This window comes from Echeneis naucrates, chromosome 12, assembly GCF_900963305.1.
Source record: "Echeneis naucrates chromosome 12, fEcheNa1.1, whole genome shotgun sequence".
Lineage (NCBI taxonomy): Eukaryota > Metazoa > Chordata > Actinopteri > Carangiformes > Echeneidae > Echeneis > Echeneis naucrates.
The window spans coordinates 18,976,427-18,999,497 of NC_042522.1; the positions used below are offsets into that span (position 1 = coordinate 18,976,427).

Sequence of the window (23,071 nt, forward strand, 5' to 3'; positions counted from 1 at the left end):
GCAGTCCAGATAATATGAAACATGAAATTTGTGAATGCAAGTGTTTAAAACCAGGAGAATTTTGTACACAGAGCTGTTGAGATCTGTCGTGGTGATGCCTTTGCACGTCTGTAAATGTACTGCAGGTATATTTTGGGTCCCAGTTTGAATGAGTGCGTAAACTGCTGTTACTAAGACAGTAATACTGAAATACGAATAAACTGCAATTCAAGCTAGGATGCACCCAATCACTGCTATTGGATTAATTCATCTGAAGACCACTTTCTTCATTAATCAAAGAAATGTTTGATGTATAAAACGTGTGTGTGTGTGTGTGTGTGTGTACACCGATGAAACAAAAAGCTTGTTGTTTGCACTAAAAAAAGCAAACAAAAGTTCACTTTGACTTTGGCCGTTTTAGCATAAGACTGATGTCAACAAGCAGCATTTATGTACGAGGTGGTCACATGAACTTCGTTCACGGAGCAAAGAGAACAATCCCTGCAGCTGTCCTCGCTTTGTGTTCAGGACGATGAACGCCTGAAGTGCAGATAATCACACTGACGACTATATTGAAAATACAATTTATTACACTGAGTAATAAATACATACAAAGATGCAAGTAACAGCATTTTCCTTTTTTTTTTTTTTGATACCAAAACCAACCTCAACACAAATGAACCGATGCATTTGGCACATCTCTGTCCCTCATTCACTCATTCACTCGTGTGTTATAAGGGTCTGAAAAACAGACCAAATACTATCAAAAAGAAGCCGTCTCCATCTACCCCTGTACAAGCCATGCAGTGTCTACAATTAACCCCCCTCCCTTCCCCCGGCCCTTTCACATGCATAAACCAATGCTTTTAAATATGAAGTCAAAACTAAGATCCCAAAAGTGGGGCATTAAAAACACATGATATCTTCTTGTTTAAATTCCAATAACCCACAAATGATTTAAATGATCCTCCAGAACCCTCAGGATTCATGGACTGTGTTACTGTTTTTTTTTCCTCCTCTAGGAGCTTGCCTTTCCATCCTTTGTTCATTTACTTCCTCCTCTCAAAGGAAATGCCATGCAAGTTATTTATTGTTTTCATGAGACGCACACTGTTAGTTCTTCTTGCAGGGAGGAATGTGTGTTGGTAGCTAGGACCGTGCGTTTCTCTCCGTCTCAGCCAAGCATTCACGCACCAGCCCACGAGCGTGGATTATTCCTGTGAGGGGGAAGTCGAGGACAGTTTAGATGGACCAAGCTTATCACACCCTCAGTACATGTGCACCTCCTGATTCTGAGTTACCTCTTTTCAGTCTCTCCATTGCACTCTTACTTCCTGCATAAGTTGGCCTGATCTCCTTTCCAAGCTCTTCGATGATGGCCAGCAGCTCTGCATATTTGTTCTGAGGCACTTGGCTCCCAGTGGAGCCCTGGCGTTAGAGCAAAGAGAGCCAGATGAGCCAGGTTCAACACATCGACAACTTTTTAAAATCTGTATGCTCAGAGAAAGCACACGTTTAAACTGTTATCAATGATGAGCCCTTTCTGCCATGTTCAGATATAACAGAGTGATAATAAGAGCTCAGGTCAGATAAGTGAGATTTCTTTTCCTAAAAATTTCAAATATTAAAGATTCTTAAACTGACATCTGCTCCTTTTCCTGAATGTAAAAATATCATTTTCTGATGATCCAAACTAGTTGTCCATCCACAACTTAAATTTTAACCTTCTTTTCAACATCCTAACAGCTTTGTGATGGTCAGTATGAAATACCAAGACACACAATGGCCCCCGCCATCTAGAACACAATGTTTCAAAGCATTATTGTTAAGAAACTGTTGTGTTGGAGGAGAATGGAAATGTCTGGGCCTTCAGGTGAGCACGTACCTGTGAGAATCCCAGAGATGGAGGTCCATAGTCGCTCAGGAGGGGCCTGTAAGACTGCAACGTGGCCAGGTTAGCTGCTGACGGCGACTGGAGGCTTCCAACTGCGGACACATAACGTTGGCATCGGTCAGAAAATGAAAAACGTTGATGTGGATTGTTGACACCACAAACTCATGTTGTCCTGATAGAAAGGAACATTTCTGCCGTTTGGGAGAATGTCCAGTAAAAATCTCATCAGCGTTCATACACATGTAAACAAATGTATATATCTTTAGCTGAAATTAAAATGCATATACAACAAATTTCACCTGAAGCTGTACCCACATATTTCAACCACAACATCTGCCCAAAGGAGGAATTACCTCAGCAAGCAAAAGCAGCTTTAGTGCTGATATGAGACTGCAAAAACTGAATATAACGCTTTAGCAAAGATGAACCAGCAAACTGGACCTTCGGGGGCCAGGAGCTCAGAGTGACTGAAACATTACTAGAATATACACAAAGATGAGTTGGGCTCTTTTGTCGCTTCATCTCATCATCCACGGTCACTGCTGTTCGGATTGATCGCCATGTTTTATCAAATTTATCCAACGTTCCTCTTATTTCCTTGTCTGAGTTCGGAACATCTCATCAAAGGTTCGAGCAGCATCTGTCATTAACCTCCGATTTCTTTGTAAATGAGAAAAGAGTTCGAATCTAAATTATCCTCCAATATTCCAAACTTTTTAAACCTTCATGTCAGTGCGGCGTTACAAAACGCCCATAAGAGGAAGAACTCAGGGCTCACTTTGATATCAATAACTTTTTGAGTTATTCAAATTCAGAGTTTTTTTTTTTTTTTAAAGAGGAAAAGTTTAAATCGTTTTTTGAATCTTTCCATCTCAGCGCAGCTTTCCTTCTGTCTTCCTGCAGAAAAACAGCTGGAACAGGACGAACTGAGGATTCATTTTGTGACAAACTGAGAAGGAGTAAAACTTTTGAAACGCGTCATATCTTCTTTGGGTATTTCTGCAGAAACACTCAGGACGACTCCTGAAGCAGATTTAGATTTTTCTGGTTTAAACTCAGTGAAAGACTAAAAATCTTTTAGAAATAAGAACCTTTGTGACTTTGTGTCACTGTCTGATTTCCCACCGCCTCATAACGCACCACGGCCTCAGGTGTGTCACACTAATTAAAACACCTGAGTTTCCCCAAACTGCCCCAAACGGCCCCAAACTGCCCCAAACGACCCCAAACGGCCCCAAACTGGCCCAATCTGCCCCAAACTGACCCAAACTGACCCAAACGGCCCCAATCTGCCCCAAACTGACCCAAACTGACCCAAACGACCCCAAACGGCCCCAAACGGCCCCAAACTGGCCCAATCTGCCCCAAACTGACCCAAACTGACCCAAACGACCCCAAACTGACCCAAACTGACCCAATCTGCCCCAAACTGCCCCCAACTATCCCAAACTGATCCGAATGACCCCAAACTGCCCTGAACTGGCCCAAACTGCCCTGAACGGCCCTAAACTGACCCGAACTGCCCCAAACGACCCCAAACTGCCCGAACTGGCCCAAACTGCCCCAATCTGCCCCAAATGGCCCCAAACTGACCCGAATGACCCCAAACTTCCCCAAACGGCCCCAAACTGACCCAATCTGCCGCAAACGGCCCCAACTATCCCAAACTGCCCCGAACGGCCCCGAACTGACCCAAACAACCCCAAACTGCCCTAAACGACCCCAAACTGTCCCGAAAGACCCCAAACGGCCCTAAACTGACCCGAACGACCCCCAACTGTCCTAAACGACCCCAAACTTCCCCGAACTGACCCAAACGACCCCGAACGACCCCAAACTATCCCGAAAGACCCCAAACGACCCTAAACTGACCCAAACGACCCCAAACTGCCCCAAACTGCCCCGACCTGGCCCCGAACGGCCCCATCCTCCGGACAGCTCCCGGTAGGACGGCCGTCCCCCCTCTCCTCCCCGGTGTAATGGTCCTCCTCGGTCGGCAGGTGTCCTCGAAGAGTCGCCCGGAGAGCCGAGCAGCAGATCGATCTGCAGCCGGCCGACCGAAGGAGCATCATGGAGGAAACGGAACGAGGCTGGCTCCCCGAGACACCGCCGACACGCTCCTGTCACCGCGGAAGACGGCTCCGACCCGCCGGGACCGGGACCCGGGACGGCGGATCGGCCGCCTCCACGGGACCCGCCGCCTCCTTTCCCCTCCGCCTGCCCCGGCTCCGAGCCGCCCGCCCGGCTGCCCGGCCGGCCGACCGGCCGCCGGAGAGCCTCGCTGTTTTACATTAGTAATAATGGCGGATATGAATTAGCCTAGCTCCCAGGATCTGACCCGATATATAGAACCGGACAAAAACTACAGACGCGGTCTTTCTCCAGGTACACCCCGAATTTAACACTCGATTTAACGGACGGAGACTCGGATTTCCTCCGCCGTTTTCTCCTTACCCTGGTTCCCTGAAGTTCCCGGAATGTGCTGATGGACGTTGGGTTTATAAGACATTCCCAGAGACATGTTAAATGAAAGAAATAAAAATGACCCGAAATTCAGTGAAGCGTCTGTCTCTCACTTTTTGTTTACAACAGCGGCACCGGCAAATATGGCCGTCACTTTATATTGACACCCACCGACCGCTGCGACTCGGCGGCGGCCGGTTAATCCCCGAAAACGGCCCCAAAAAAAGCACTTTTCTGCCGCTTTTGTTCCACAAATTCAGCGGCGGGATTCAAAGAAAACTCCGAAGAAATAAATAAATAAATAAATAAAAAATAAATCTAATCAAATAAATAAATAAGTCGGGTTGGGTTTTGAAAAGAAGTGCAACTTTAAAATAATAATGATAATAATAATAATAATTATTATTATTATTATAATAAAAGAAAGAAAAAGTGTGGACTGTTTTCTTCCAGATTTTTGAAGTATCTTAGAAAATGAAACAAATGAAGATGTTTTAAAGAAGTTTTTGTTTTTTGTTTTGTGTTAGTTTTGATGAAGTTTGAAGATAAAGTCAGCAGATAGATGTCTCTGTCCGGGGGGGGGGGGGCTCCACCACTGAATACACAACAAACACACAATAAATAAGAAAAATAAATAATGAGAATAATACAATAGGGCTCAGATATGAAGATCGGCTCTCGTGATGGAGCTCGATGTGATGATGATGAGGGGGGAGACACGGTCCTTATACACCCCCCCACCCCCAAAACCACCAGTGCCCCCACACCACATGTTGGACACACAAGAACAAGGTCTGGCCTGGTCCTGGTCCTGGTCGGCTCATGACCTATGACCTAGTAGGAGGAAGAGAATGGGGGGGGGGGGGGGGGTTCTCTGCTGGGGAGGGAAAAACTAATGAATGAATATAACCTGAATTTAACCTGTAACTTTTATTTCTTTTTAAAGTGTATAATCTATATTTCTATGTATACCGATAAGTTAACAGCAGCAGTGATTTTACTCCATTAATAAACATATTCGTTTAAAAAGCGACAAAAACTTAAAGTACATTAATATTCTTAGAGCTACATTCTCCAGCTCAGGCTGCAGTTTTTCAACGCAGGACTCTGAACTTGTAATAAAGTTAATTTCAGCTGTAGTTTCGCTAAAACTTATAAACTGATTAATTTCTGGCAGTAAATATTGAGGGGGGCTGGTTTGATTTTGACTTGCTGTTGTTTGAGCTCATGCAGAGAACACGTCTTTTGAGCTGTAATCAAACATTCTGATCTATATTATTACAGATTAATATCTTTAGTTCTTTATAGTTTGTAGATCCTTCATCAAAAGTTAGTGCAATAAAACAAACTTTTGCTTTTCTCCAGTTCAGCTGAAAATTAATGGAGTGGAATGAAAGGCAGTAAATTTTTCTAACCCTTTATGAATTACTGAAAGTTCTTCTTCAGCCTCTGGGATTCCTGCCCGTTAACCTTCATGTGAACTGGATGTGCTGTTGACAGGATCAACAGGGCCACCAGGTAGAAGTATACCAAGCTTTATTGAGCATTGCACTCATTCATGTACAGGTAATGTTGAATTTTTGTACAACTCTTGTCAGTAGTGCAACTCGTGCAATAATAGGAAAAGAAAAAAGTCCTTCAAGTGTTTCAACGTCAGAGAAACGGATCCGCCGTGACATTTTATGGCGGGGGGGAAAAAAAACCAAAACAAAACACTGAACAAAAACAAGCATCTCATGTACACAACATCTCAAGAGACAAAATAAGAACAGAGTTGTGGACATTCAGGAAGTTAAAGTGTGTGTCCTCCAATCAGGAGCGTCCTTCCAGATGTTCTCACTGAGGTCTCTCCCACAAACTGTCCAACAGTTGAGATGTGCTGCATGAAGAAATTCAGGTTGGATCCTTTTACAAATTGTACAAAATCCACATCAGTATGATACAAAGACTTTCCGCTTCCTTTAGTCGCTTTGCCTCTAAAAACAGACGCAGTAACAAATCACCAGCTGTTAGTTCAGACTTTGGTCTGTCCCTTCCGGTGCACGTTGAGTAAAATGCAGCGCAGGACTGAAGAGGCGAAGAGGTATACACTACTCAACTGAAGCAATCGTTGAATTTAATTACAACTGGGCTCAAGAAAGCAGAGGAATTAGAGAGAGGTGGACACGTTCAGGGAGGCGACGACCGAGCCAGAGTAACATTACTGAGTAGAGGTGTAGTCATGCATTTCATACGCTGTAAAACCCAAGATTTTCTTTTCGTTTTTCAAAGAGGGTCTTTGTACGAGTTTAACCCCTGAGCGGATTTCCATAATAATAATAATAATAAAAATAAAAAAAAAAAAGCACAGTGGCCTTTCTGAAACTTCTGCAGGGAAAATAAAAAGAAGAGTGATGAGTCTTCGCCACGGATGTGCATTTCACATTTCTCAGAACTCTCTTGGCTGCTTCACATAGTGTTTGTTTTTCATTTGAGTGAATAGCTTGTCCAGCCAGGCATCAGCGGGTGGGGGAAGGGTGGGGGGGTAAGATGACTGGTGAAAAATCAAGGTGAAGACCAAAGGTGGTTTTTCTGCTTTGTTTTGTCTGCAACATCAGGACCAACATGGAGAGTTCTGATGGAACGGGATCAAGATGAGCAAGTCTAATCGGAATCTAAAACAGATTTAAGCATTTAATAAATGATTTAAGACACTATAATGTGATTCTAAGCAGATATAAGTGCTAATTTCTGTATTAGCCAAAGATATCACACCCATCAGTTGGATACTGATGTATAACAGGTGAATGACAACATATTACAACAGCTGAATTAATATAAACATCAGACCGATACGTTATTACATCTGCTTTTAACTCCATTACAGAGTGATGATTAAATAATTTACTAAACATGTGAATGCTGCTTATTCAAGCAGGGAGACTTATTTATTTTGTTGATTATACATTTTCATTTATAATGAAAACACTGCAGCGCCTTCTCCCAATAACCAAAGACAGACCGGTTTGTCTTTCCCAGCAGCTCAGCTCATTCCTCTGATGTTTAAGTGTGTCAACATGATCTTTGGGAAATATTTTTTTTAACTTTCACCTGCTATAAATAGAAAAACACGGACAGCTGACAGTGAACCAAATCGTTGCTTTGTTAGTGCTTTGTGAAGGTGCCTGACTGCAGCTATTCAATTCTGCTCATACACAAAACATTAATAAAAAAAAAAAAGGCACATATGACAAATTGCTGGCTGTTATGGGCAAAAACTAAACAAAATGATGAGTGGAATTAAAAAAAAAAAAAAAAAAAAAAAGAACTAAGGAGCGCTCTGATTGCTTTGATGAGCTCCACGTGCAGAACAGACTAATCTGCAGTCGGGATGAAAGCGGCTTTCGACAGTCATGACTTTTGGTTTTGTCTCCTCTACATCAGGAAATCTGACTGATAAATCTGACCCAAGAACCAATTCTGTCTCTACATTAGTTCTGAATAACAACAAAAACCGACCGACAGTGTTCAGATAATACACTGGGACTGTAGTTTAGCATTAAATGAATCAAGCGGGTCCCCTGACTCTGAAAGACTTGGTCATCTTTGTCTCCTCCACCTTTGGTCTGGACCAAGAAAGTTGAGTCTTTGCTCCATACCAGGTAATCTGGATTGAACAGCTTAAAGCATGTATGACGGTGATGACAACAGCCACAGGCCAACATGCTGTCGAGGTTTGAGCTCTTTCTGGATCAATGTAGCACAAATCTTTTCACTCTGAATGTCAGAGGACAAAACATCACCTGTCAAATCTCTCTAGGTGGAGATTAAAGTTAAAAGAAAAACAAAAACCCTGAAATCTTCTCTGTACAACAACTGCTTTACATCGTAGAATCACCACAGCTCGGGGGGGGGGGGGGGGGGGACAACAACAACAAGGAACAGCGGTCCCGGAGCCTGCAGCACAGAGACAGATGTCAATGGAGCCGGGTCCTTTTACAGGACGCTCATGAAGCTTAGCGGTCCGCCTCAAACTATGTGGTGGGTGCGTGACTCAGACTTTGAGGGTGGAGCTGCTGCCGCTTCTGCTGCTCCTGCACAGCCAGCTGCTGGCACTGGTCCGACGTCGACAGCTTGTTGATTAATGGTGACACACAGTTTGCTGGAATGATCAGACCTGAAGAAGAAGCATGTGCTTTAGAAGGAAGTACCAAACAGCCTGTAAAACCAGAAATGTATCAACAGATGGTTCCACATTTTTGGGAAATCCCCTCTTTTGTTTTCTTGCTCAGATGATTGATGCAACTCATGTCTACACAGTAAAAACTAAGTTAAAAAAATATAAATAAATAATAAAAAAAATAAAATAAAAATCACCGCTCTGGCTGACAGAACTCTGAAACTGAAACTTACATTTTCCACTTCTGTTTTTGTACAGAAGTGAGCATGAGATGTAAATGTTTCAATTCAGGACCTTCTGCGGTTTTCTTACTTTTGAATGGAGCCAAGAGCCAAAGTAAATGTTTCCAGTCTTTATGCTGAGCTAAGCTAACCAGCTGCAAGATCATATTTAACCAGCGAGGGAGCTGTATTGCTCTAAAGTTGGGGGGAAAAAAAAGAAAAAAGGGTGAGCTGCTCGACTTTGTGACAATTCACTTATTTATGCAGCCTCTTCAGCAAAAAGAATCAAGAGACAAAGAAAGGCAGGTAAAAAACAAACCAAAAAACAACAAAAAAAAAAAAAAAAACGGTTGGTCTGAACAATGTGACACCAACAAGTCAGCAAGGCAGGGTTCATTACAGAGGCGGGAAACTACGGCAGCCTGAAGGCTTCCTCAGTACGGGATGAGAAAATACCACTTGAAGGTCCTGGTGAGTCTGTAAATCTATCTACACCATCTGTAGAGGGAAGCCAATGGTGAAGAGTCTTAAACCTGAATTCTATCTAATGACCACCAGAGTTGGAAGAATTCAGATTACAGGAAAATGGCCCCACTCATCACTTTATTTAGATATATTAAATGATCACACCATCTGATTTTTCAGTCCCTACCTGCACAATGCAACAATCTTTTATTAAGATAATCTGAGATTTTTGCTTCGCAAAGGATGAAGAGGACTCTAAGTACAACAAAAACTGAACAAAAAAGGAGCAGCCCTTTAGCTTACCAACTATTCTCTGTCCGTCTTCTGTTCTGAGCCGGACAATCTGAACCTTTACGTTTGTTCCGCTGACGGGGGTTAATACTTCCTCCAGTTCGTTCCACACGCTGAGCACAGAGCCGCACAGAACGTAGTACGTCCTACATCGGAGACCGACTTCACACTGCAGACCCACTGATGCCTTCTTACAGTTTCCCCTCCTGTGGGCAGAAAACACAGACTGGGACTTACAACCAGGAGACAGAAGCAAAGACTGTGAGGCTCAAACCTGAACATATGGGCCTGACTAAAGTTAACCAGTGCTGATGTCAGCCAGAGCACGTGTGTTTCACTGATCTGTTTTATGAGTTTTTGGAGCATCAAGCTTCTGATGCAGATCAGATCAGAGTTTTTCATCCAAAACAGACTTATCCATTAAGACAAAGTGGACATACCAATATGCATGAGAGCAGATTTTTGCAGATGACTTGTACTGGTCGGTCCAGTGTTGCTTGGCATCTTCTGACAAGACCTAACAAATGGAAAGATTAAATTATGATTTGCCAAATAAAGGAATGGATATTCTCTGTGAATTTAATTAGATTTATGTGTAACCTTTTTAAACTTTTTCTTGATGTCTGAGTACGTCTCCAGTTTCAGTTGTCTGCCAGTGTTCGGCCTGTACACCAGAAACAGCCTCTTTTTGGTGTTCACCTCTTTCACCAGGATGGACGTTTTCTTGTTGTTCCTCATCTGGAAATGAGAGAGTTGCATTATAGGAAATTTAGGATTCAGTGTTTTTGGAGTGTGACCAATAATAGAATGCATTGGCTTTCTTTCCTTAAATGGAAGAACTTTGAAGTTTGGCGTTTCAGGTCAACAGGTGACAGGAGCCGCACTGTTTGGTTTTGTGGTCTACAAGGGCCATACTGCCCCAGAATTAGGACACCGCTCAAATGTCTCAGCCTCTAATTAGAACCCTCCCATGTTTATACAAGCCCAACACCAAAGTGGTGTCCCCTTTTCAAAAGACACCACATCAATAATGCCAAATATTCATTGGTTGCTGCTCTTCAGATTTTCTGCTTTCCAGTTTCTGTGATTACAAACTAAATATCGTTGCATATCGAGCTGTTTCGGACCAGAATAAGTACGTTAAATGAGAACCATTAAAAACTTTGGGCCTTTTCCAGGACCCTGTTTTATGATGTTGGCACTCAGTCATCCTTAAGTGCCATTCATCTGTGCATTTCCTGGTACAAGAAGTCAAAATACCTGCCAAAGGCATTGACAGGATGAGTGTTTGCACCAAAGAAGAAAAAAATAAATATCCTGAGGTGGTGGGACACATTTTACTATTTTTACAAATCATTTTCATTCATATGTCCAATCAATTAATCTTAATCTACAAATGTCAAAGTCATTCAACACTAAAAGCTAATTTTAGCCAATGCAGAGCTGTTTCATATTTTCATACCTGAACATAAAAACCATCATCTGGTCCATTCTGATCTGCCCAAGCATGAGTGGCTTCTTCCCATGACATTCCTCTCTCCACACTCACCTGTGAAGAAAGACATGGATGTTAGGTACAGTCACTAAAATCCAAACACCCATATCCCACAGGGCAGAGAAAAAGCTTACTGTGAAGAGTTCCACATGTCCTGATGTGGTGTAGCCTGGCGTTAGGAATTTCCTGCAGTCGACCTTCTGCACCTTCTCATCTCCAGATCCCAGATCTAATACAAGACGAGCAGAGTTTTAAATAGATACCTGCAAACTTTTCAAAGCTTTTCTGTTTTTTCATCCCACATTTTTAAAAATGTCCCAAAGTCATATTCAGAATCATCACAACTTTTTTTTTTTAAATGTGAATCAAGCAAGACTGTTTGCTGTAATGGAGGGTAATAGTTCATAAAGCTAGAAAAGGGCACATTAAAACAGAAAATAAGGACAGCTATCATTATATAAAAAAAAAACAAACAAACAAACAAACAAACAAAAAAAAAACAACAACAACACATGCGTTTTGGTCGTTCTAGAGCTGGGGGAAAAAGAATTCTGGTCCTGGATTTACTTCTGCATTTCAGAAGATGATTTGATGATAAAAGGAGGAATAACAACGGCGTCTTACCCAGAATGCCCATGTCATATCTGCCATTCTTCTTTGCTTCCTGAATGACTGCTGCCAGTGTGTCAGAGAAGTACTGGAACAAGGCGTTCTGCTGCTGGACCTCCATGCCCAAAATACGATTCAGGAACTTCCCCATGTTGTTGTAGTCTGGTAAAGCAACAAAGCAAATGCAACAGATCCATTTGGAAGTTTCAGCACTGCTGAGCATCCATCGCAAATCAAATTTAACAGGAAGAACAGCAGTAACTTCAACCCCCTTTTGCCAATTATTTAATATCACCTTTGTCCAGAGAGAGTGTGCCAGATCTGTCCTCCACATTTATGAGGCCCACACCTATTAATCCACTTTGAATTTCTGCAGAGGAAAAACAGAGATAAGATAAATAAGGACCACTGCAAAATCCCAAAGATATACATTATGGTGAGCAACTACTACAAAGGAAATAGACTTCAAAGAACAAAGCCTGTGTCTTGTTTAGATGAGCATTAGTCAGACCTTTGAAGAAGTCCCCCTTAAAGTCCGAAGGTGGAGATACCAACGGAGTGTCGAGCTTCACAATTGACTTCATCACAATTTCCAGTGCATTTCTGCCGTACTGTTGCAAAGACAAATGAGTGAGTCACGTGCAAACAGACAACAAGAGCTGCTCTCAGACACGTGCTTCATGTACTTACTTTGTTATCAAAGTTAAACCTGCTCAGATCTCGGGTTTCTGTTGCTCTTCGGTCTCCGTGAGTGAGAGCACCCTGTTCGAGAAAATGAACACAAATGTTAAATTATGGTGTGAACGGCAAAAAGTCTGTCCTTATTAGGGATTCAGTGAGTCCTTACCAGGCTTTCAAGTCTTTTGGCAACAATGGAAGCAAATCTCTGCTCTCCTGCAAGCTCTGATATGAGGAAGACGTATTCTGGAGCTGTGACCTGATTTGACCTGTGAGTTCTCCCTGTGTGCAGACAAAGGGCACAACAGTGAGTTTAGTACATTTTCAACCATATAATTTCATATCCAATATATGACACAAGTACAGAAGAGCCCGAGGTTTCATTTCCACTGACCGAACTGCTGTATAGCTCTGTCTGCACTCCATGGCAGCTCCAGTGTCATGTGGACCCTCCGCCGCTGGTTCTTGACCCGGCGATCAGCCTGCAGGGATATACCTGAGCTGGCAGCTTCTGAGATGATGGCAATGTTCTGGGCGGAAAGAAAAAACATCCGATGCAACTTCACACACACAGAGGTTTTACTTATTTAACAAACCTCTGTCAGTGGTGTCACTAGTTTCAGATTGGGTCAGGGTTACAGTTTGAGGAGGTACGAGTCAGCAGGAGGATGGCATTCAACTTACAACAGGGCTCAGGTATGTTGTGTATTTTCAAACAACAGTTTGTGCCTCGTGGTCGTTCACTAACTTTGAGGAAATGGTTTCAATCTTCACTTCCTCAGTTACAGTACTGAATAATGATCACGAGTGTTTTTCAGATAACATGATGCCCCTGAAGTTTGACCTTCGGCTTACTTTTGACCTTTCACTAAATTCTAATCAGGTCATCTTTGAGTTGAAATGAATGTTTGCGCCAAAACAGAAATGCTTTACAGTAACCATAGTGGCTCTAATCAGCTTCAGACTGTAGACTGATTAAGACATGACAGGGGAGCGTGAGTGACAGAGGCAAATAATGTAAAACCCTTCCCTTAGAGAAGACCTCATATACTACAAGGTGTAATGTATGAATCTTTCACATCATCGGGGGCCATTTGTGATGTAATTAGGGAAAAGATCTCATCTAATATAATGGAAGAATATTCTTAGATACTGATGTATGGGCAGCCCTCAGCAGGTTGCTGGTAGATGCATACGAGCTTTAACATACAACTGTGTCCAACATGTGCTCAACCAACAACTCTGCTTCGGATCTGAGTGTGTATGTATGGGTAATATGTGGAACTTATTTTGTTTTGTTTTGGGTGTTTTCTATGTACAGGCCAAGCACATGTGGGGTGGCAAATAAAAAGATATTGTTTAAAAAGAAAAAGCACGATGAACATGTTGAATAAAAGCCATTTCTACTTTGTCTTCACCTTTTCTCCGTCCATGAACCTCTGCTTCTCTGTGAGGTTGAGGATTTCCACCGGGACATCCAGCTCAGAGCGAGACTCGTATGTGATGCTGCCGTCGTCGTTGCTGACCACACGACCTTTGCGCCCAGTCATCTAAAGAGCAGAACGACAAACTCCAAGTTAAACTAAACACTGATCTAGTTAAAAAAAAAAAAAAAAAAAAAAAAAAAAGAAGTGAAATGTTGGTAGCAAACAGATGTTTGACACCTCAGCAACGTTTTCAGGTCCACCCAATTCATCTATGAGCTCGTCCAGAGTGTTGGGAGGTAGATCCTCTGCCAGCTGCTCCAGTTTTTCCAGCAGGTCTTTCTTCATTTTCTGGGCATGTTCCACTGCGTCCTGACTTGTTAGACAAGAGTCCTGACTCTCTGCCTTCACTAATGAACGAGCAAAGACAAGGCATTAACCCTAGACAGGCTTTTATCAAGCTGCTTTAATGCTTCTGCCATTTGTGGACGTGCCTACCTGGTGCAGGGGTGCTGGGGGGGTTAACAGGGGCAGTGAAAGCAGGCCTGTTGGAGCCCAACCCGGAGGCTAACAAGGCACTTTGAATGGAGTCCGGATCAATACTCTTCCTTCGCTTCTTCTTTTCTTTGCCTTTCTTTGGCTCTTTTCTGTTTAGCCATGGATCTAAAGAATCAATGGCATAAAGGTTTCCTATGAGCACTGAACTGCCATTGAAATGTATTATTCTACAAACACAAACTCAGTCTCACCATCTTCCTCGTCATCATCAGACTCGTCCCTGAACGGGTTGAAATCATCGTCTTCATCTGCAGAACTGGCAGACTTTAAGCTGTCATCGCTGTCTTTACCAGACTCTCTGTCCGAATCGTCTGACTGGCTCTCCTCCGAGCTCGTACCTGACAGACCACCATGCTTACGAGGCCTTTTTTTCTGCTGCTTTTTAACCTCTGAACCTGCACAGATCCAAGAATAGGAAAAGAAGAGCATTAATTATTTCTTCATACAGTGGACAAAGACAGATCTGTTTTAGACAGTTACAGCGGTTTGGTTTTTCATTTTCCTTACCTTTCCTTTTCTTGCCCTTCTGTTCAGTCTGTGCTGCAGTTTCACTGGGAGAGGGCGTCTTCTTAGCTGAGAGGTCAATGCCTAGCAGGCTGTAAAGCTTCTGTCTGTCCGGGGCTGGAAAGTGCTTCTCAATCAGGGACTGTAGAACGCCTCTGCAACAAAAACCCATTTCATGTGTGACACTTGTTTCACCCTGATTAAACTGTGTGAGAAAAACTATCTGCCATCAGTTCATTACGTACTTTGCTGTTGACACAAAGTCATTGAGTTCTCCTCCTCCTTCCTCCAGGGCCTCCAGTGTTCTCGCCTCACCAGTGGACTGAAGACCAATTACCACACACTGCAGGGGAAAGTCAGTCAGTACTTCAAACACCAAAGATACCAATGAGCATCGCTGCTATACCGACAAGGTGTCAATTACTAATTTACCATGTAAATTGTGGCATTGGCATTTAATGCATCCGTTCTTTTATGATCCATCTTTACCATAAAAAAACCCCACCATGACTTATTGAAGACTTAAGACTACAAACTGAGACCATAAACCCATGAAAATGTTTACTCAGCTGATAAATCAGGGGAGAGGAGGGACATCTTCCCATAGACTTCAATACAATCTGACTTTGACAACCAGTTCAGTCCCTTCAGATGGTCTTTAGACAAAATTAAGGTTTAACGCTCTTCAGATTGGCTTCATATTCAGACCCAGAGTCCAGGTGTATTTTTCAGTCTCCGGTTCTGCTTAATAGACTTGTAACGTAAAGTTTCATTCACAGCTCGGTCGGCTGGATAAACAAGTACAAGAATGCAGAAACTCAGAGCAGCAGATTGTGATGTTACGGATATGAGTTTGGTTTGTTCCCTACAGGTAATTTCACTTCGCCTACAGTGTTTCCACTGTATTAGTAACTGACTTTCACATGTTATGTAGACAGTATAATGTGCAACATGAACATTACTGAGAAGCTTGCATCTTCGTTTACTCAGGGTTAGTAACTATTTACAGTAGTCTTCCTCACAAACATTTTGGAGCTATTTTATTTTATTCTCCAATTCCATGGAGAATTCTTTTCTTTACACATTCTGCCATCACCTTCCTGTATACAGTCAATCAGTAACACACACACACACACACACACACACACACACACACACACTTTGTTTACAAAGCTTAGAGAGAACCTGCTGATGTAAATGCAGCAGAATCATGGTCAAAAATATTTAATGCACCAAGTCAGGAATCGGCATAACCAAAAAAAAAAAAAAAAAAAAAAAAAAAAAAAAAAAAAAAAAGGCTTCCTTTCATATTTCAGGTGTAAGCTCACCTTCCCATTCTGGACCTCCTCTCTGGCCAACTGGACCACTCTGCGGACTTTGGATGCGATGCAGAGATATTTGAAGAATCTCTGGTGAGCAGACCAAAACTGGCCCCACATGGACTTCTTCATGCGTTGTTCAGCGTCCATCAGATTTGCAGCCTGCTGGAACTTCTCACGTGCACTCACCCACTAGGAGAAGCAGGAGAGCATGATGAAATCAATTTATTGAGTCAACATAATGTGGTTTCAGTCATATTTTATCCTCTACTAGCTTGTTTAAAGGTGCTTACCAGCCTCACAGATTTGTTGTACATGTTGATGTATTGCTGAGTCAGGGGAACCTCATCGATCTTAAAAGTCACACCTGTAAAACTCAACTGTCTCGCTATGTACATCCCTCTCAGTTTCATGTCCATAGCAACTATTTCCATGGCGCCAACACCTCTGTAAAAACAAAAAACAAAAACACACATTAAAGACATTCTTTAGAAGAACTGAAAGCTTTTCCACTGAACACAAGATCGTTTTTGAGCTTTATTTTTAGGCTGCAGCTCACTTCGTCTTGTGAGCATTGCATGTTTTAATAGAAAGGTGACAGTTATATAATAATAAATTATCTACATCCTTGTTTACAGAGTAAACACTCAGTCGGCAAACATAGTTTTACTACTGGTTCCCTGCCTTAATCTGCGAAAGAGATGTGTTGGCAAAGTTATTGTAATAATGCTGATATGCAAAGATTCACACAGTGAACAAATTTCAGGTTTTCTCAATGAAGTTAATATTACAACCACAATAATACAATCAATCAGGATATAACATTTTAGATCATTTTATCTCTACTCACTGCGTAGACCTTGTTAGTATGTTTATCTTTGAAGGAAAAAACATCCCAACAGCATTTTCCCCATGACATAAAGAGAAAGAGATCTACCTGCGCTCAACAGCCTGGATAAAGTTGCCGAATTCTCTGAAGGGCGTTTTGTGTCCCCAGATGCCGAGCCGGTTCATGTAGGCCATGTTCCGTGGTTCAGAGGCACCTTAACAGCAACAAGTACTTTCAGGATTTGGGGTTTGCACAGATGCACCTTCATCACCTGAGTGGAGTCTGCCAGTTCACTTCACTAACCTGTAGCACTGGCATACACAACCCGAGCCTTTGGGAGTTTGTTCTGCAGCTCCAACACTGCAAGTCCTGTTTTAGTCGGCTTGGATGATCCAATTGGACAAACATTTTTGGCTTTGTGACACTCGTCATAGACAATCTAGCGATTTGGTTAAGGGAAATGATTTGCATTCTTGAGGAGAAGTTGGTTTTCATTACAATGGCATCTGTTTTGGTAACCGTGCCTTCAAACAGCAAAAAGGATACAACGCCATCAAAGTCCTCCCCACACCAGTGGAGAAGCTGTTCAAATCTGGTCTTGTACTTGCCTCCTGATTGGCTCTCTCCTATCAAGGAGGAGTAGGTGGCGAAGATCACACCTTTCTTCACACTACCGTTGTGTTTTGAGGAGATTTTGCCATATTTGAACTAAGAATATAAAAGTGGAGTTGAATCAGAGTTAGATTTTTTTTTCCCCAGATAGTAAGGATTATTCCTCACTGTTCTCACCTACGAATCATCTTAGGATCTTACCTTGTTCAGTGAATGAACCTGGATGTTTTTAGCGCCGATATCCCTTAAATCCCGTTCGGCGTCATATTTCAAGTCATTTGAAACACTGAACCTGAACAAAAGAGGTGAGGATCACATGAAAAAAAAGGCGCTTATAAGCAGTTTGTAATCCCCGTTGTCAAATAAAATTCACAAAGTTCATAGCATTTACCAAAGCGATCTCTTGCGGCCTAAAAGGTAATTTTCATAGATGATCCCTGCAATGGTTCGGCCTTTCCCCACACCAGCACCATCACCAATCAAATAGGCAGCTCGATCACCACTGGGGAGGAATGTCTCATGTTGCTGAGGTAAACAAAACAAATATAAAAAATTAACAACGCAGTTTGGCCTTTTAAGCAGACCAGAGTCACAGCTGAACAGAAGTACATCATTGCCAAAATAAAACATTTGGTCAGAGCGTTACCTGAGCAGCATAAGTGATGGCTTCAAGCTGCAGCGCAGACAGACAGCCCCGGTCTATGGCTTCCTCTGGGATGGACAGCCTGTACCACACATCTGGAGGGCTAACACTGGACAGGGAACTGGTCTCCACCACAGGATCAGGGTGCCGCAGACCGATTTTTACTACAGTGACAAAAAGGCTGGTTAGTAGTAGGTCAACACAGAAAAGATAACATGGCGTTATCCCGTTTGATCTGAGTTCATCTTCTCAGAGTTAACAAGCCATGTGCGCATCAGACACATAACCAAACGATGCTGCCCATTCCTTCATGTTTGGAATCAAAACATCCTGTTCTATAATGTCATTTCAATACCAAGACATGTATACTTCACTACCTCAGATTTCACTTACATTTCATTGGCATATATTCTGCATAAGTCTCTGCATGACCCAACTCATCCTCCTCTTCCTCTTCAGGCTCATCCTCTTCTTTTATGCCTGGAGGTTTCTGAATAACACAGAGACCAGATTGTAATCACATTTTAAGCATGTCACAGCACTACAGTCATAGATAAATTACCAATTCAAAAGAACTTGTTTTCTCACACACAGACACACAATCTCACCAAAGGATGTGAGAAGTTTTGTACTTTGATGTCATCGCTGATCCAGATCCTGGCAGGATCTTTACCCATAACTTCCTTTTTGATCCCGTTGTTGATTTCACCTGAAATGGTGACAGGCGTTACTGACATAGGTTAAAAGACAGGTTGATCCCATCTCCCCATTTTGCAGACAGTCGAATTAAAATTACTTTTACACAACTTGTGATCTTGTAATAAAGTTTATAGTGTCTTCTAATCTTATTTGGGTATTAATGTGTCCATGCAGATTAGTTTTAAGTGTAGTTGTCTGTTCAGCCTCTTTAAGTGAGGGAATTTCTTTCTTTTGGTTCTCCAGACCTCAAACTTTAAGATTCTAACAATTTCTTAAAGCATTTCATAGATCTCTTCAAACAAGACAACACAGGTCTAATTACACATTAATTAAAAAAAAAAAAAAAAAAAAAAACTTACTTGGACCCGTAGCTGTTGCTACTGGCTGAGCAATGTCAGGTGGAGGCTTCAGCTTCATCAGCTCCATCAGACTGTTGCCTTTTAGACCAGTGCTCCTTACATGGCCAGTCCTAAGAAGATCTTTCAGCTGAATCTGCTAAGAAAATAAAACAGTCATAAGCTTTCAACCACTCATTCTGGGTTTTGCTTTCTGATATCAAACATGGAAAATGTGGTTTCTGCAAACCTGATCTCTGTTAGAAGGCACTACTGTGGATGCTGAAGGAGGAATATTTGTGGAGGAGGGGGTGGATGAACCTCGCAGGGCTGAATTAGCAACATGGACCACCTTGGTGACAGTTATGGTGTGTTTGATTGGGTTTGTAACTGATTGTTTAGTCACAACAGCGCCTAGCGACGGCAACTGATTCAGCTGATTTAAGACAAACGTGGTGGTTGATGGCTGAGGTTTGTGCTGTTGGAAGACAGAGAGTTTAGTTTGATTTGAATTCATACCACACATCAGCAGCAGCAACGCAGCATCATGTCTTTAATAATTAATTAAGGCAAAATGATTTTCTGTAACCTCACCCTGATAGCAACTATAGGGAGTGGAGCTGAAGGCTCAGGTCGAACAATGTCCGTTGTCTCTGCCCCCACGCCAACATCCAGGGCACTGATGGAGATAGACTGGAAGGTAACAAGAAATTAAAAATTAGGTTAGAAACATATCGCATCTGGTCCACAAAAGTAAAACAAAAAATCCTCTTACTTGCTCGGCTGTAGAGGGCTGTGCAACATCCTGAGAATCAACATCGAATAGGCCAATGTCATTTGGGCAAATACCACTCTCACTTAGGGCAGCGAGAAGTAAATCCTGTCCAGGATCCATCTGCAAGAAAATTTAGCTCTGTCAATGCCTATCATGGTGCTGCTAATATTTGTTTAAAAATAAAAATCAAATGTCCAATGACCGTAGCTGATAAAAAGAAAAGTCATCTGCAACAAACAGAACAGTTCTGCTCAATAAATAAGTAGTTGATAATAATAATAATAATAATAATAATAATAATAATAATAATAAAATCATAAATATGAAGACTGCTTAAATTCATGTTATTTGATAGAATACTTAATATCTTCAAATATTAAATATCAAAATAATTGCAGGAGGCAACTGCATCCATGGAAACGGTTAAGCTCCATACTGAACAACCTGACAGTCTGAATGACACAGAGGAAATTTAAATACAAATCAACAGCTTTAAAAGACTAACCATAACCCTAATTCTCATCTAAATCTAGACTTTCCGAACGAGAATGTAAGAGTTGGAGGTTTAGTTTTAAGATCCCATCACAGTGCCAGATTTTCCAAATGAAGAGTGCCTCCACATGAAGACTCATCTCTGCTTGGGCAACTGGATGAACCAGAAGTATCTCAAATGTGTGCACGTAAAAGATCATTATCACCTATAGCAACAAAAAAGCTGGGACCAATACTCAAATATTTCAATATCAAAACAAGATTTTTTTCTTTTTGTTATATATTGTGTGTGATGATTGATCAATGGTGAAAAATTGTGGGTGGTAGCCCCAAAACATTTTAAAAAAAGTTACACAGCAAAAGACACTACAAGGCATGCCAACAAAATAATTTCATAGCAGCAATGTGTAAGAAAAAAAAAAAAAAAAAGAACCTCAAACAAATACAAATGAACACAAGAGCCACATATAACATTAATAAAGCTAAAATTACTAAACTGATCAAATGGTAAGACTGTTTATAAGAAAAAAACAGATCAGTTTGGAAAGTGGGAAATTACAGCGGACATTCTTTACTGCTTTCTTACTTTTAATAGATGAAATGCTTTGTCAAGAAAGTAATCGATCAAATAATTGATAATGTAAAGTTGATTGCAGCACAAGGACCCACATGTATAGCACACACGTGTAGATCAAACAATCAAAGCCCCACTTAATATATGACAACACGTTATTATATCAAGTATAAAAGGGGCCAAACTTGTGTTGTTCAAATTTCAACACATACTGAGACGTATTTTAATCTAATTGAAACAAAACACGAAGCTTCAACTGGAAATGTTCGCGTCATTGCATCTCAAAGAGCACACGCTGAAAAAAGAAAATGAAACTTTTCTAAACGAAACCACTAACTCGGAACGAGAGCAGAGACAGAGGAATGGCTGCTATCTTAAATTTAAAAGAAGGTTTCACACACCAGATCTGTCCCCGGCTCTCGATCCGAAGAGTCCCAAAACAAGACACGTGTTTGCGGTGTCTGGCTCTGAATTTCCTGGTCGCTTTGGCTCGATGTGGCTGCCTCTACCTCGCCCCCGCCGGACTCATTCTTTAACCCAGCCGGTTAATAATTATAAAAACAAGCTGGCTGTAACTCTGCAGCAAACGTCCAACCTCCTCCGGTTCGGCCGGGGCTCACTGACACCGTGTCACCGTGTCACGGCAGCTTATAAGTGGCCTGTTTTAGCCCAGGGTGACACAGCTTAGCAGCGCTGCTAGCTCAAAGACACTTCCACCCCCGATCACCGTCCGGAGACGAGGCGGCGGAGCGAAATGTGCTTAAAGTCTGAACACAAGGCTAACTGAACACCCAGCTACAAAGTTCACCGGGACCAAACGGGCTGTTTTCGGAAAATGTCACGAATGTCAGCCGCGTTTGTGTGCGTGTGTGTAGCTAAGCACAGGTGGGGGGCATTACGCGTTTATTACCTGAATCCGCTATAACTTTACCCCCCCCCCCCCCCGTCCTCTTCACACCGTGCAGGGCGTCAACGACCGTCTATCCGTTAAAAACACAAGTTTTTAGCTAGCTGAGTCCGCTGCTGCTGCAGCGGGGCGCTGAATTAACACAACGAAGCTACAGGCGCAAACAACAACACCACCACCACACAAATGACAAAACAACGGTGGGGCTTCAGCGTGTCCTCCGTGCCCCCACCCCCTCCCCTTCAGGAATGAATCCCCGGTCCGGTCTCACGGAGGTTCGGTCGGCTAAACGCGGTTGTTGCGCTGGCTTCTCTCGCGCAGTGTCATCGCCGCTGCTAAGCTAACGCTAGCATCCAGCGGCGGTTAACGGCCGTTTGTCGCATCCAGCCGAGGAAATGAAGCGGCCGGCGTCAAAAACACGGCGGAGACTTGTTGCGTTTTATTTTTTATCCCCTTCAACGCGGTGAGTCAGAACGGCTTCCCCTCTCCTCCTCCCTCCCTCCGCCACAGCTTCCACACGCTCTCACACACACAGCCGCAGACGTGAGGTTACCTGTCGGTCGGTCGGTCGGTCGGTCGGTCGCTCGGCGGGTTGTTGTCCTCTCCGCTCCGCCGCGCTCACGCCATCTTTTTATCAAACGCTCAGCCGCATGCTGGTCACGTGACGCGCGGCCCCACCGCGGCCGTTATTCCCCGACTCGAACTCCGGCGTCGGGGTTCGTCTCCCCGCCGGGGTCTGGAGCCGGAGCCGTGGCGGGGGGGGCGACCACGACGGCGGCGGTGGCGGGACCGACAGAAACGAGAAACGAGGCATTAATTTTTTTAAAAAAATAATTAATCCAAACGACAAACATAGCAGAGTCACCGAGCTAAATGCAACATCACGTGACCCAGCTAGCGTCTTCGTCGGAAGTGACGTTGACGGCTCCTTCTTCTTCTTCTACGTCGCCGTCGTCGTCTTCCTGCTCCGCCGCTGCGCCTCGTAAATTACCTGACGACTGCAGCTGAGGGGAAAACTTGAAGAGAAATACAAAAATAAATAAGACCCGCTGCAAACAGGCAGTCAGAATTAACCAGAAATAAAATCTGTAGCGGCATCGTCTATCTTTAATGTTATGAACTGAAATTGTGGGGTTAAAAAAATCT

The 23,071-nt window shown here is 42.7% G+C and overlaps 2 protein-coding genes across 5 annotated transcripts; both read right to left on the reverse strand.

The window, feature by feature from the left end:
- Nucleotides 1–551: 551 nt before the first annotated feature.
- cdk2ap1 (cyclin dependent kinase 2 associated protein 1) lies at nucleotides 552–4,485 on the reverse strand. The gene is made up of 4 exons (XM_029516224.1): nucleotides 4,328–4,485; nucleotides 1,865–1,965; nucleotides 1,281–1,407; nucleotides 552–1,196 (listed from the first exon to the last, which is right to left on the reverse strand). The coding sequence occupies exons 1-4, from the start codon at nucleotides 4,392–4,394 to the stop codon at nucleotides 1,129–1,131; spliced, it is 363 nt and encodes a 120-aa protein (XP_029372084.1). The 5' UTR covers nucleotides 4,395–4,485; the 3' UTR covers nucleotides 552–1,128.
- Nucleotides 4,486–5,855: 1,370 nt separating this feature from the next.
- On the reverse strand, nucleotides 5,856–22,821 carry sbno1 (strawberry notch homolog 1 (Drosophila)). 4 transcript variants are annotated; one of them, XM_029516141.1, is made up of 33 exons: nucleotides 22,490–22,821; nucleotides 19,953–20,075; nucleotides 19,772–19,870; nucleotides 19,428–19,655; nucleotides 19,202–19,337; nucleotides 18,752–18,852; nucleotides 18,537–18,633; nucleotides 18,147–18,307; nucleotides 17,892–18,025; nucleotides 17,702–17,792; nucleotides 17,435–17,596; nucleotides 17,192–17,327; nucleotides 16,997–17,102; nucleotides 16,353–16,506; nucleotides 16,069–16,251; nucleotides 14,986–15,083; nucleotides 14,744–14,895; nucleotides 14,428–14,631; nucleotides 14,177–14,341; nucleotides 13,919–14,088; nucleotides 13,673–13,804; nucleotides 12,649–12,784; nucleotides 12,424–12,536; nucleotides 12,267–12,338; nucleotides 12,088–12,187; nucleotides 11,872–11,946; nucleotides 11,592–11,738; nucleotides 11,102–11,196; nucleotides 10,935–11,021; nucleotides 10,073–10,210; nucleotides 9,913–9,989; nucleotides 9,485–9,678; nucleotides 5,856–8,492 (listed from the first exon to the last, which is right to left on the reverse strand). In XM_029516141.1, the coding sequence occupies exons 2-33, from the start codon at nucleotides 20,070–20,072 to the stop codon at nucleotides 8,350–8,352; spliced, it is 4,206 nt and encodes a 1,401-aa protein (XP_029372001.1). In that variant the 5' UTR covers nucleotides 20,073–20,075; nucleotides 22,490–22,821; the 3' UTR covers nucleotides 5,856–8,349. The 4 variants fall into 4 exon arrangements, with proteins under 4 accessions (XP_029372001.1, XP_029372003.1, XP_029372000.1 ...); XM_029516143.1 differs by having other exon boundaries at nucleotides 19,202–19,334; nucleotides 19,953–20,072; nucleotides 22,479–22,821; XM_029516140.1 differs by having other exon boundaries at nucleotides 19,953–20,072; nucleotides 22,479–22,821.
- Nucleotides 22,822–23,071: the final 250 nt, after the last annotated feature.

Excerpts from the sequence above, each read along its gene's own strand:
- sbno1 (XM_029516141.1), bottom strand. The coding sequence starts at position 20,072 with ATGGATCCTGGACAGGATTTACTTCTCGCTGCCCTAAGTGAGAGTGGT. Across the intron at positions 14,896-14,985 it reads GACTTTGTGTCAACAGCAAA|AGGCGTTCTACAGTCCCTGA; the intron begins GTACGTAATGAA and ends TTTTTGTTGCAG. Across the intron at positions 12,785-13,672 it reads GGTTCATGGACGGAGAAAAG|AACATTGCCATCATCTCAGA; the intron begins GTGAAGACAAAG and ends CTTTCCGCCCAG.
- cdk2ap1 (XM_029516224.1), bottom strand. The coding sequence starts at position 4,394 with ATGTCTCTGGGAATGTCTTATAAACCCAACGTCCATCAGCACATTCCG. Across the intron at positions 1,966-4,327 it reads GGGAACTTCAGGGAACCAGG|TTGGAAGCCTCCAGTCGCCG; the intron begins GTAAGGAGAAAA and ends ATGTGTCCGCAG. Across the intron at positions 1,408-1,864 it reads CATCTCTGGGATTCTCACAG|GGCTCCACTGGGAGCCAAGT; the intron begins GTACGTGCTCAC and ends CTCTAACGCCAG.